The 13199-nt window shown below is 48.4% G+C and overlaps 1 protein-coding gene across 3 annotated transcripts in view; it reads left to right on the top strand.

Moving 5' to 3' along the window:
* SH3PXD2B (SH3 and PX domains 2B) overlaps nucleotides 1–13199 on the top strand; it is a 104705-nt gene that overhangs the window by 75742 nt on the left and 15764 nt on the right. For 2 of the 3 annotated variants that reach the window (XM_064376562.1, XM_064376561.1), the window contains 3 exons: nucleotides 4798–4932; nucleotides 9354–9458; nucleotides 11788–11871. In XM_064376562.1, the coding sequence (XP_064232632.1) occupies nucleotides 4798–4932; nucleotides 9354–9458; nucleotides 11788–11871 (324 nt within the window). The remainder of the gene's footprint in view (nucleotides 1–4797; nucleotides 4933–9353; nucleotides 9459–11787; nucleotides 11872–13199) is intronic. The other variant, XM_064376560.1, reaches the window with a different exon arrangement.

Genomic DNA, 13199 nt, shown 5'->3' with positions numbered 1-13199 from the left:
TAAAACTGGGTGGCAAAAGTTGAGCTTTTTGGACAGAGTAACTCAACTGAAGCCCTCTTTCTACATAGGCAAGAAGGAGTCATCTTTAATTTATAAGATTATAAACTTATAAGAAGGCCTGGAGCCTTGTATAGTGTAGGAAGAGTTTCTAGAAGTCTTCATTTCTCCTTTGTTCATTCACCTGACAAATGTCTGTTGCACACCTATGCTGGATGCTGAATGAACAAGACAGGTACAGTTATTCATTCAATATTTATTTATAAATGTATAATTAATTTATAATTTAAGCACCTACTAGGTGCTTAATATTGAATGAGTAACTGTATCTGTACCCGGCGGTGCTCTAGGTTCCCAGGTGGAAACCATTCTCACAGTCTGGTAGAAAAGACACTTGTATAAACAAAATGAAATGTGAAGGAAGGCATTTGAACGCTCCCTGAGATAGGACGTCATTAAAGCAGAGGGGTTTGTTTGTTTGTTTGTTTGGAGAGGAAGTCTCACTCCCTTGCCCAAGCTGGAATGCAGTAGCGTGATCTCGGCTCACTGCAACCTCCACCTCCTGGGTTCAAGTGATTCTCCTGCCTCAGCCTTCTAAGTAGCTGGGACTACAGGCACATGCCACCATGTCTGGCTAATTTTTGTATTTTTAGTGGAGACGGGGTTTCAACTCCCGACCTCATGATCCACCTGCCTCTGCCTCCCAAAGTGCTGGGATTACAGGCGTGAGCCACCATGCCCAGCAAAGCTGAGTTTTAAACTGGTTCCTTCCTTCATTCAGACACTTATTGAGCCCTAGTAAGAAGCCATCCGTGTTCTAGGCCAGGGGTTGACAGACTTTCTCTAAGGGGCCGAATAGTGAATATGTTAGCCTTTATAGGCCACACAGTCTCTGTCACTACTACTACTAATAATCATTCTTTCTCATCCTCTTTCCTCTTCTCCTTCTTTACAGCGCTTAAAAAATATAAAAACAGGCCGGGCGCGGTGGCTCACACCTGTAATCCCAGCACTTTGGGAGGCTGAGGCGGGTGGATTTGTTGAGCCCAGGAGTTCAAGACCAGTCTGGGCAACATGGCAAAACCCCATCTCTATTTTAAAAAAAAAAAAAGAGAAAAGAAAAGTGATCAGAGGTGGATTAGACAGGGCCCTGTAGGCCACTGAGGCTTTTCACAAGTGAGGCGAGGACCATCACAGAGACTTGACCTTTGAGAAACATGTTCTGACACATCTTTTAAAAGGATCACTCTAGCTGCTATATTGAAAACAGATTGCAGCCGGGCATGGTGGCTCAAGTCCGCAATCCCAGCACTTTGGGAGGCCAAGGCAGGCGGATCACTTTAAGTCAGGGGTTCAAGACCAGCCTAGCCAACATGGTGAGACCCCATCTCTACTAAAAACACGAAAATTAGCCGGACATTATGGCGCATGCCTGTAATCCTAGCTACTCGGGAGGCTGAGGCGAGAGAATTGCCTGAGCGCCAGGGGAGGAGATTGCAGTGAGCTGAGATCGTGCCACTGCACTCCAGCCTGGGCAATAGAGCAAGACTCTGTCTCAAAAAAAAAAAAAAAAGGCAGGATCAAGGCTGGTAGCAGGGACCAGTTAGGAGGCTAAGAATAGGTGGTTCCCATTGAAATAGGAAGGAGAGGAAGGGACATCCCAGGTAGAGAAAATAGCCTCTGCAAAGGCACCTTTGCTTTGCAGGTGCACCAGGGATAAAGTGGCCAGAAGGCAAGCTGAGCCCATGGCAGGTGCTGAGCAGGGAGTGGCATGATCAGAGCAGCATTTTTGAGCAAGCATTCTGGCTGCTGTATGGAGGGCATACTGGAGGGGCGGGACAGAGACCAGTAACACCATCTGCCTTCCCTCCCTGGACCCTGGGAAAGCCCCCCTCAGACCCTGGTACAGAGGGTGTGGCTCCATGAGGACATGGTGAAGCCGGGTGTTGGAGCACTGAAGAGAAAACTGCCCGAATGAAGCCTGTGGATCTTTGAGGAAGTCCTCACAGCCACTCCCTGACCCCACACCAGCTGCCGACTGCCTGCCTGGAAGACGTGGGCATTTCTCTTTGAGCATTAACCTGGGCAGCAGGTGCGGGCACCAACCTGTCTGTGAAGTGGGTGCTTTTCCTCTTTTCTTTCCAGTACTTTCTCTCAAGCTGAGGCACAGGGAAGCACACTTACCTGGTCCAGCTCACCTGAGGGCCCAAACGGAAGGGCAGCTGCACTCCTGGGTTTTGAGCCCTTGGGCAGACTGTATCCTGGGGTAGACTGGATTGGATTCACAGTGAAGAGTGAGTCCGATGACCAGGACAGGTAGTCAAGAGCCTCTAAAAGCCACCATCCTACATGCATTCATTCATTCACCAGATAGCACCTTCAAGGAGCTAGTAAGTACCAGGTGGTTCAAAGGCAGTCAAGGCCACTGCCCTCAAGAAGCTCATGGTTTGTGGGGCAGCAGGAAGGGGACATGAAGCAGCCCACTCTCAGGCCACTGCTCATGTGACTGAGCCGGCTTGGGGGAACTGGCTTCTTGAGTCTAGAAAAAGTTGGCCCTGCCACCTGACCTCAGGGGAACTGGAGGTTGAGGAGAGGGCTGGCAATAGCAGACAAGCCTTGAGATGCACAGAGATGTCAGACTGAGCCTGAGCAGGCCCCGGGGGAAGGAGAGCCTGCAGACCTCAGACCGCCCTTCTTCCTCCATCATCTTTTCTTTCGTCGTTGCTGTGCCCTGACACACAGGAGAGCCTGCAGCCAAGTGGACAGAGTCCAGCTTTGTCCATAGACAACTGTGTGATCCAGAGAAAGTCACTTAACATCTCTGAGCCTCTGTGTTCCTGCCCACAGAATGCTGGTGGCAGTACTCAGCTTGCAGGGCAGATGCATTGAGATGGTTTATGTGCTGTCTGTGGCCTGTAATAGGCCCTCATTAAGGCTGCTTCCTGCCCGATCTTCTGAACCGTCAGTCTGCATCTTTCCGTTTCTTTCCTGCTCTCTCTTCCTCTGTTCTCCTTGTGCGTTCTCTATGCAGGGTGCAAGTGGCAGGGTTGTCCCCAGCCTAAAGGCCCTCCTATTTCCCTGTTACCATCAGGCAGGAAGCGGGAGTGGCCAGAGCATGGGCACAGAGCCAGGAAGCAGGACCCTTCACCCAGCTACAATGCCCTATTCTGCTTTTTCATATCAAAAATCCGGACCGCATGGTTCTAACAAGGGGCTTCTGTGCTGCTTCTGGTGGCAGATGCTGGAGTGCAGTGGTGTGCTGGTAGATACATAACAACCAGCTCTCCAGTGGGGAAGCCCTGCTTTGTAGCATTTGCCAATTTCTGTGGTGTAAATACTCCCACCATGGCCAATTTCGAGCTACCAACAAGACACCACCCAACAGAGTGGGGAGAGATGCACAAAGTCAGTTCTGTGCACTGGCTTTCACACGCTACTCAACAATTGTCTTTTTTTGTTTTTGAGATGGAGTCTCACTCTGTCACCCAGGCTGGAGTGCAGTGGTGCAATCTCAGGTCACTGCAACCTCTGCCTCCCAGGTTCAAGCGATTCTCATGCCTCAGTCTCCTGGGTAGCTGGGATTACAGGTGTGCACCACCATGCTCAGCTAATTTTTGTATTTTTAGTAGAGATGGGGTTTCACTATGTTGGCCGCACTGGTCTCAAACTCCTGACCTCAGGTGATCCACCCTCCTTGGCTTCCCAAAGTGCTGGGATTACAGGCGTGAACCACCATGCCCCACCCAGAATTATCTTTTTAAAGATGTAACTCTTATCTTGTTATGCTCTTCTTAAAGCCCTTAACTGACTTTCCTCTTCAAGGTTAAAAGCAATCCAACTTCTTTACTTGGCCCTGAAGATCCTGCCTGATCTGACCCGTGCCTGCCTCGGGGACCTCACTCAGAACCACTCTTTCCATGCACTTCCTCACCTGGCCTCCTCCCAGTCCCAAAGATCCCAAGTCCTTTCGCATCTCAGAGTGTGCCTACACTACTCTCCCCCCATTCTCATCATGATCCCTCCTCCTGCCTCAGGTCTTGCCAGCCACCCCGTTTAATATAACATTGTCTTTTCCCTTCATTTTCTGTCCCAACATCCTGGTTGTTTCCAGCAATTTATCATAAACTAATGCTTATATAATTCTATATCTTATCAATTACATATGTGTCTATCTCTGTGACTAGACTGAGTTACTTGAGGCTGGGAGTCATAGCTGTTTTATTCACCTTTGTACTCTTCAGAGTATCTGGAGTCAACATCACTAGTGATTTCGTAGATTAATAGGTGAGTGTTTTGGATGGATGACGAGATGGTTGATGGATGATGGTGTTTAATTGGATATATCATGAGTGGATAGATGGCTGAATGGAGGGCAGATAGATGAATGTTTGGTTGGATGGATGGATGGATGGTTGGATAATGACATGTGATGGCTGGATGGCTGGATGGATGGACAGACATATGGATGGACAGATGGACATATGGATGGAAAAATGAATGGATGGATGGCTAAGTATGAATGAATGAGTTTTTACACTAGGGTGTCAGCATCTTCTGGGCAGGTACCATATCTTAATCAACTCTGAATCCCCAGTTCATGCACAGAATAGCACTTGGTCAATTTGGGTGGTTGAATAAGCACATGAATAGAAGAATGAATGGATGAAGTCACCCTTGAGATGAGTCCTGTAACTGCTTCTTTTTTATCTGGAATGCCCTCTTGACCCACCCTACTGCTCTGGCTCCTGCTCTTTCATGCATGGGTGGTGGCCAGATGTCATGTCTGTTTCCTATCCACAGGAGGTGACCAAACCTCAGTGGACCCCATGGTCCTGGAGCAGTATGTGGTGGTGGCCAACTACCAGAAGCAGGAGAGTTCAGAGATCAGCCTCGGCGTGGGGCAGGTGGTGGACATCATCGAGAAGAATGAGTCAGGTGGGGACCTAGACCACCTCCCTCTCCTACTACCCTGTCACCAAGCCCGTAGGACAGGAAACATTTGGAAACTCAGAAACGGAAATGGCCATTCCAGGCTGGCCAGTTCCCACAGATCTGGCAGAAGGTCTCTTAGAAAGTGGTCCCTGTTTGATCACTGTGCTCGAACATCCCACCTGGTCACCACTCACCAGTATCCTGTTGGGTCAGATGGTACCGATTTGTTCTGAGGTTCACATTTTATAAACATTCCTTCTGGTTCTAAAGCACTTGCAGACACAGAGTCCAGCACTCCACTGGAAATGTGCTCTGTTGGTTTGCCTTTGCTTACCCATGAGAGTCTTCAAGAAGGCTCCATCACTCTGGGCTCTAATGGGACAGACATATTCCCTGTGTCCTTAGCCTACCTGCCCATCATAGGGATCACTGGTCATGGACACTGGCTGGGTCTGGGGCAGAATGTGGTATGATTAAGACCCTTAACCTGGATTTCCATCGGAATTCCACATTTCACAGTGGTTCAGGTGGCTTTATTCTGTTACTTTTCTTATCAACAAAATAAAAACTTCTGCTCTAAAGAGTGATTGTAAAGATGAAGTGACGTAATATGTAAAGAGTGCTTAAACTTGTGCTTAGCACATAGTAGATGCTCAAAAAACGTGGGTTTCCTTCGCCTTTGCCTTCCTTAGCCACAAAGCAGCCATTGCACCCCACTGAAGGCAAAGAGCAGAAAATAAGCAGATCCTCCCTGAGAAAATGCAGTGGAAACCACTGGGTTTGTTGTGGCTACCATGTGACATTAGCTAATCATATCATTAGTGCGTCAGTCTCTGTGACAGCCCAATGGCTAGTTAAGATCCAAAGAACAGGGGAAAGACGATGTTTCCAACATCAACTGGATCATGGTGGCATTAGTCATGAGACCAACACCAGCCAGCCAAACTTCCTTCATTACTCAATATAGGAGTTGCCATCCTTGCTTCACAGCTAATGCAACCATGACTCCAAGTGAGTCAGTCATTCACCCCACATCTCACAACGGGCTGCAGAGCTGGACTTCCAAACCAACTCCAGCAGCCCCTAAGGCCGTGTGACTTTCCAATTCCTGAGAATGAATGTGTGCAGACTGTGTGATGTGGCTAGGACACACCATGGGGACGTAAAGACAGAAAGACAGGAGCACCCACTGCACTGGGCCCCCAGCTTGCAGGAAGTCAGGAAAGTGGGGTTACTGGGAAGAAGAGTGGGGGCCAGGAACGAGTGCTGGTATGTCCAGAGGGTAGCAGAAAGAAGGGAGAGGATGAGTGGGTACATCTTCAAGTAGCCAACACAATAACGACATTTATTTTTAATTATATTGTACTTATCCAAGTAATGCATGGATACATTATTCTTAAAACATTAATGATAAAACTAAAATCTATTTTTTCCACCAGCTTCAACCCTAACCCCCTTTCTGAGCCCCAGATAACCCTTCTATTCATTAGGTATGACCCTTTCTTGAAAATATTATATACACACGTGTGTGTGTGTGTATATGTGAATATATACAATCACACATACACATGTACTCATTCATACATACATACATGCACATATACATAAACACATTATATTTTGTGTGTATTTTTGTGGGCTTTTTAAAAACCCAGTGGTGTTATTGTATACATTTTGATCTGCAGCTAACTTTTTTTTAGTTAGTATCTAGCTCCTCTGATTTTCCACATCTGCATAGTATTCAATGCCTGAGTAAGCCATGTTCATATATTTGTATTCATACTCCATTGTGAACAGTGCCACAGTGTGCATGTCAGTTTCTTTAGGTTAGATTCCAAGAAGTGGAACAGCTGGACTATAAGATACACATGTTTTATTTTATTTATTTTTTGGGAGGGGGAGATGGAGTCTCGCTGTATCATCCAGGCTGGAGTGCAATGGCAAGATCTTGGCTCACTGCAACCTCCGCCTCCCTGGTTCGAGCAATTCTCCTATCTCAGCCTTCTGAGTAGCTGGGACTACAGGTGCACACCACCACACCTGGCTACATTTTGTATTTTTAGTGAAGACGGGGTTTCACCATATTAGTCAGGCTAGTCTTGAACTCCTGACCACCCATCTCGGCCTCCCAAACTGCTGGGATTACAGGTGAGCCACTGTGCCTAGCCAAGATACACATATTTAAGTCTTAAGATACCACCAATTTATCTGCTTCCAAAACAGTGGCTGTTATGATTTATCCTCCCTCTAGCAATGCGTGAGGCATTCGTAAAAATAGTTTAGAGCTCAGAGACAGCCTGGGTTTGAAACCTGGCTCTGCTACTTTCTATCTTTGTGGCTTTGAGAGAGTTGCCGAACCTTGGCTTCCCCATCTGTGAAATGGGGGCAGTAATGGTACACACCTCATAAGGCTGTGGTGGGGATCCAGCAAGGTAGGAGTGGACGTGCAGCACTCTGGACAGTATCTGACACATCAATGCTGTCATTGCTATTATTGTTTTATGACCATTTCCTTATCTTCATACAAATATTTACAAATATGAATCTTTAGAAAATCGTAGAGCATATTTTCTAATTTCTGGTTTTCCACAGGTTTAAGAGCCTCAGAGTTCCATTTATTCTCACTCACATATACACACAGAACAATCAGCCACCATCACAGGTATTTTGGAACCTGACATCAAGTAAAGCAGAAGGCAGCTTCCATTTCTGGAAGGTGGAGAGCACAGGCCTCTCTGTAAGACCAGCAGTCTTTCTCAAGAGTCTGCGCCTTCCTTCTCTTCTCCTCTGGGATCTCTAGGGCTTGGAGGTGTGTGATCTTGGGGAACAGATCCCATTTTTCCATTTATTTTATACAGAGCCAGTTGGTCCCTGTAGAGTTTCCCATTGATGCTGTGATGAATTACTACAAACTCAGTGGCTTAAAACAGCACTTACTTATTTGTTCGTTTGTTTAAACAGAGTTTCACAGGCTGGCTGGACTGCGGTGACACGATCTCAGCTCACTGCAACCTCTGCCTCCTGGGTTCAAGTGATTCTCCTGCCTCTGCCTCCCTAGTAACTGGGATTACAGGCAGGAGCCACCACAGCCGGCCAACAGCACGTGTTTACCTAACAGTCTGTGGGTCAGAAGTTCAGCATGGTCTCACTGGCCTAAAATCAAGGAATCGACAGGGCCCCATTGCTTTCTTCAGGTTCCCAGTGGGATCGGTTTCCTTGGCTTTTCCAGATCCTGGAGGCCGCCTTGGCTCATGGCCCCTTCTTCCTTCTTCAGTGCCAGCAGCGTTGCACCTCTCTGTGTCTCTCCCCAACAGCCACGTCTCCCCGTGACTTCTGCCTCCTTCTTGCGTACTTAAGGACCCCTGGGATTATGTTAAGCCCACCCAGAGAATCTAGGGTAAACTCCCTACTTTAAGGTCAGCAGATTAGCAGCCTTAATGATTGCCATGTAACTTAATATATTTATAGGTTTGGGGGATTCAGACACGGACTTCTCCGTAGGGAATGTCTGAGCCTCACAGGGTGAGAGGCCTGTGAAGCAGATACTAAATCTGCATCTCAGATAAGGACAACGCCGTTAGAATCAAACAGCCCTGTGCACAAATCACAGCTCTTGCACAAGCCATGTGAACTTGGATGAGTCAAACAGCCCTGTGCACAAATCACGGCTCTTGCACAAGCCATGTGAACTTGGATGAGTCAAACAGCCCTGTGCACAAATCACGGCTCTTTCACGAGCCATGTGAACTTGGATGAGTCTGTTTGCCTCTTTGAGCCTGTTTCCTCATGTGTACAATTGGGATGATAATGTGAAGATTATATTTAATGCAAGTAAAATGATGAGTGCATCACACATCTTAGTGAAGGGGAACTTTTGTTGTTGTTGTTGTTGTTGTTGTTGTTGTTGTTGTTGTTTTGAGATGGGGTCTCACTCTGTCGCCCAGGCTGGGTGCAGTGGGGCAACCATAGCTCACTGCAGCCTTGACCTCCCGGGCTCTGGTGATCCTCCCATCTCAGCCTCACAAGTAGCTGGGACTACAAGCACGCACCACCATGCTTGGCTAGTTTTTAAACTTTTTGTAGAGACAGGGTTTTGTCATGTTGCCCAAGCTGGTCTTGAACTCCTGGGCTCGAGCAGTCCACCCAAATGCTGGGATTACAGGCATGGGCCACCATGCCCGGCCTCTTTATTGTTGTCATTTGGGATAACTTTACTCTTCCCTGTCTTGGGTTCAGGAGCAAGTTTCTGAACCTGCTTTTAGCAGTTAGCAGGTAACATTGGTAGTTGTCTTCTACCAGTAAAATGGTAACTTTAGCCTTACCCCAGAGTTCACTGGCATATTGGCCGAATAGATTATTATGTTCTGACCCCCATGCCTCACACTTGACCCAACTAACACCATTCTGCACTCTCGCTTCCCCAGGTTGGTGGTTCGTCAGCACTGCTGAGGAGCAAGGCTGGGTCCCTGCAACATGCCTCGAAGGCCAGGATGGGGTGCAGGATGAGTTTTCCCTGCAGCCTGAAGAAGGTAGGAAGGAGCTCGAGCCTCTGCTCGCTGGGGAGGACCTGTAGAGTCATCACCCATACTGGGTTGCCTTTTCACCCAATCTCTTCTTTTGGCCTCTGCCTCTGCATCACAGCAGCCCACTGACTCAGGCTCCATAGCCTGTGAACCAAAAACCAGGCCATGGTATTGGGGCTGAGGAGCAAGCCCACCCTCTCTTAGGGGCCTTTACTAGCAACCTAGGTGAGCCTGGCCAGAGCTCAAGCCCTAACCCTTCCATGGGACCCCAGGAGGGGTCAGATCAGCCTGATCCCCAACAACAGTTCACTGTTCCTCCCTAGAATTATTCTGGTGGCCAAGGTGGTGGAGCTGCTTCAGCTCATTTGCAAGACTTTTGATCCCATCCATTTAAAGGCCTCTGTTTTCTCTATGGGTTTCAGTGGCCCTGACCAGGTATCCCCCTCCACTCACCCACACACACACATTCCATTGTTTCCCAGAGAACCTTCCCTACACATGACCTGAATGGTGATTTCTGCCATGCCAGAAATGCTAAGTCCCAACCGACTCCCTTTCCCCCCTAGAAACTTTCCTAAAACTAGGGCATGAGTTCACCTTCACTAACAAACAGGGGTTTTAGGAGGCCGGGCACAGGGGTTTTAGGAGGCTGGGATTATAACGCCTATAATCCCAGCACTTTGAGAGGCCAAGGCGGGCAGATCACCTGAGGTCAGGAGTTCAAGACCAGCCTGACCAACATAGAGAAACTCTGTCTCTACTGAAAATACAAAATTAGCTGGACGTGGTGGCACATGCCTGTAATCCCAGCTACTCAGGAGGCTGAGGCAGGAGAATCGCTTAAACCTGGGAGTCAGAGGTTGCTGTGAGCTGAGATCACACTATTGCACTCCAGCCTGGGCAACAAGAGCAAAACTCCGTCTCAAAAAAACACACACACACAAAAACAAGCAAACAAACAAAAAGCACAGGGGTTTAGGAATCAGACACACCTGAATTTTAATCTCAACTGTACCACTTACTGGTTGAGTGATCTTGGGCCAGTAATTTACCCTCTCTAAGCCTCAGCCTCCTCATCTAAAAATGGAAACAATGATATCTATATCATGGGATTTTTGAAAAAAATTAAATGAGATCCACATGCAAAGAACCTAGAACAGTAAATGACCAGGAACAGTTATTACTGTATCAGCAATACCTGACCTAGAGTTGAGTTTTCTTGGCTTTTAGTTGACTGTTATGAGAAAGCACAAAGCCACATAAAACGTATCTTCATCAGATAAGAGTATCAGAAGAAGGGGGATATTTCTATATTCAAAGGTTAGCAAAAATTGACATAGGGTTTTGCATTGAGTTCTATTACAGCCAACACCCCTCAGAGCAAAACGTCTGTTGGTTTGCTCTGTGTTTGTGGGGCCCGCCAGGCACTAGGGGGTAACACGAGGTTACCGCCAGAATTAACTCAGATTAAGGGGTTAAATTAATCCCTTAGTGATGTACTGCATGGAAACTAGAGGCCCTGAGATGGTTCATGATGACCACCGTGAGAGCGCCTCTGTCAGGCACTCATGACTGTCCCCATTTTACAGATGAGGAAATGGGGTCTGAGAGGCAGGGAGACTTGTCCAGGGTCACACAGCTAGAAGATGAGAACGAGACCACGTTTTCCTGAGTTTGTACATTTATTTTCTTCCCTCGACCACACGTAGTACCTTTTTTTGTTTTGTTTTTTGAGATGGAGTCTCGATCTGTTGCCCAGGCTAGAGTGCAGTGGCATTAGCTCACTGCAGCCTCCACCTCCCAGGTTCAAGCAATTCTCCTGTCTCAGCCTCTCGAGTAGCTGGGATTATAGGCGTGTACCACCACACCCAGCTAGTTTTTGTATTTTTAGTAGAGACGGGGTTTTGCCATGTTGGCCAGGCTGGCCTCGAACTCCTACCATAAGCTGGGATTACAGGCGTAAGCCACAGCACCTGGCTTTTTTTTTTTTTGAGATGGGGTCTCACTCTGTCACCCAGGCTGGAGTGCAGTGGCACAATCATGGCTTACTGCAGCCTTGAACTCCTGGGCTCAAGTGATCCTCCCACCTCAGCCTAGCATCTCTTTATAATCATGCTAGAAATGGAATTATGTCTGCTGGAAGCCTCTTCACCCAAGTTCATGATTAATACTGAGGAACTTGGTCTTCCTAAGATGTCTGGGGCTTGGAATAGACTCAGAAATAATGCTATCCCGGGTGGGGACATGTGCTTCGTGCCACGTTTGCCTCTACACATTGTGGTGCCTTCTTCTTACCTCTGCCCTCTGCCCTTCCCCCTACATGCTGCCCGTCCAGTCTCATGGAGGTATTGGTCTCTGCCCCGGCCCCTGGGCCGCCGCCGGACTCTGGGGGACTTGTATGCCATCAGCTGGCGTCAAGGTGCCTACCTCGGAGTTTTCTTCCCCGTTCGGTGTTTGGAGCCAGGTCCCTGCACCTGCATGAGCCTCCCTGCTCTGGGACCGCCCGTGCCTGTTGCATGTGAGAAACAGTGATCTCGTCTGTCTTGTGTGACGCGTATGTTGTTGGCATGTGGGTTTGGGAGGAGTGGGCCTGGGTATTGTTGGCCTTGGGGCTCTAAAGTGTCTCAGGTTAAAAAATGATGCCTGCAGGTTTCTATAAGGCTGAACCAGTGACCTGTTCCTTCATTCAGGCTCATTTGACTTGCAAGGGAAAGAAATCCATGTAAACCAGGCTAAGCAAAAGGGGAAGTGTATTGACTTATATCACTAAAAAGCCCAGGGTAGGGCTAGCTTCAAACAGAGCTGGATCCGGTGGGTTGAAACTGTCATCAGGACCTGGGACTCTCTCACCACCTCTCTGCTTGTTGGCATCATTCTCTCGTGATGACAGCAGTTCCAAGTGCCGTTCAGGGACATCACCAAAGAAAGAGCTTCTCCTTCAACACAAGTCCTAGGATTGTTTTCAGCTGACCCACTAGGGTCACTTGCCATCCATGAAGCCAGTCACAGTGGCTGGGAGTTGCAACACTTTGGCCAGGCCAGGGTCCCACACCTACTCCTTCCCTCCAGGAGGTGGTGAGCTTGGCCTCACTAAGCCGTGGAGACAGGAAGGGCAAATGCACACGAGTGAGGAAGCCGCAGGCATGCAGTCTGCAAGGTCTTCCAGCCTCTGCTGTGTGTGCAATCACTGAGCATCCCATGGATCTCAGAGAGGGACTCCAGTAATAGAAAATCCATCCGTGCAGCTCAGCTGAAGGGTGTGGGCCCCAGGAGTCCAGGCTCATAGGACTGACTGCACTCATTCTGAGACCCAGGTGGCACCCTTTCCCACCTGGACCAAACAGAACTTCTGTGCACCTAGGGTTGGATTCTTCCCTCCACCCCTTCCAGCCCAGCAGCCCAGCCTGCAGCTTCCGTGAAGGAGGGGAACAGCTGACTGTGCTGAGCACAGGATATGTGCAGCTTGAGTCAGCTCACCCCCAACCGAGCAGGTCAGCAGGCTAGATCAATAAATAAATAAACGCCCTGTGTGTTTTCCGCCTCCCTCTGCACCAGCTGGGCAGGCCGCGGACGGCATGTGGTGTCTTCCCAAAGAGACAGCGTCTGCAGCAGCATATTAACCATGACACCAGGCCACAGCTGGCTCAGGCACTCACCAGGGGCAGAAATGGAACCAAAACAGAAGAGCCCTCTCCTTGCCTTGCCTGGCTCCCTTGAGACACAAATCCATTTTTCTCCATTTCAGCT

This window comes from Aotus nancymaae, unplaced genomic scaffold (genome assembly GCF_030222135.1).
Source record: "Aotus nancymaae isolate 86718 unplaced genomic scaffold, 86718_ANA_hifiasm-v0.15.2.pri h1tg000015l_1, whole genome shotgun sequence".
NCBI lineage: Eukaryota > Metazoa > Chordata > Mammalia > Primates > Aotidae > Aotus > Aotus nancymaae.
Note: the sequence above shows the minus strand (reverse complement) of the source record. Positions and strands in the feature narration are given on the sequence as shown.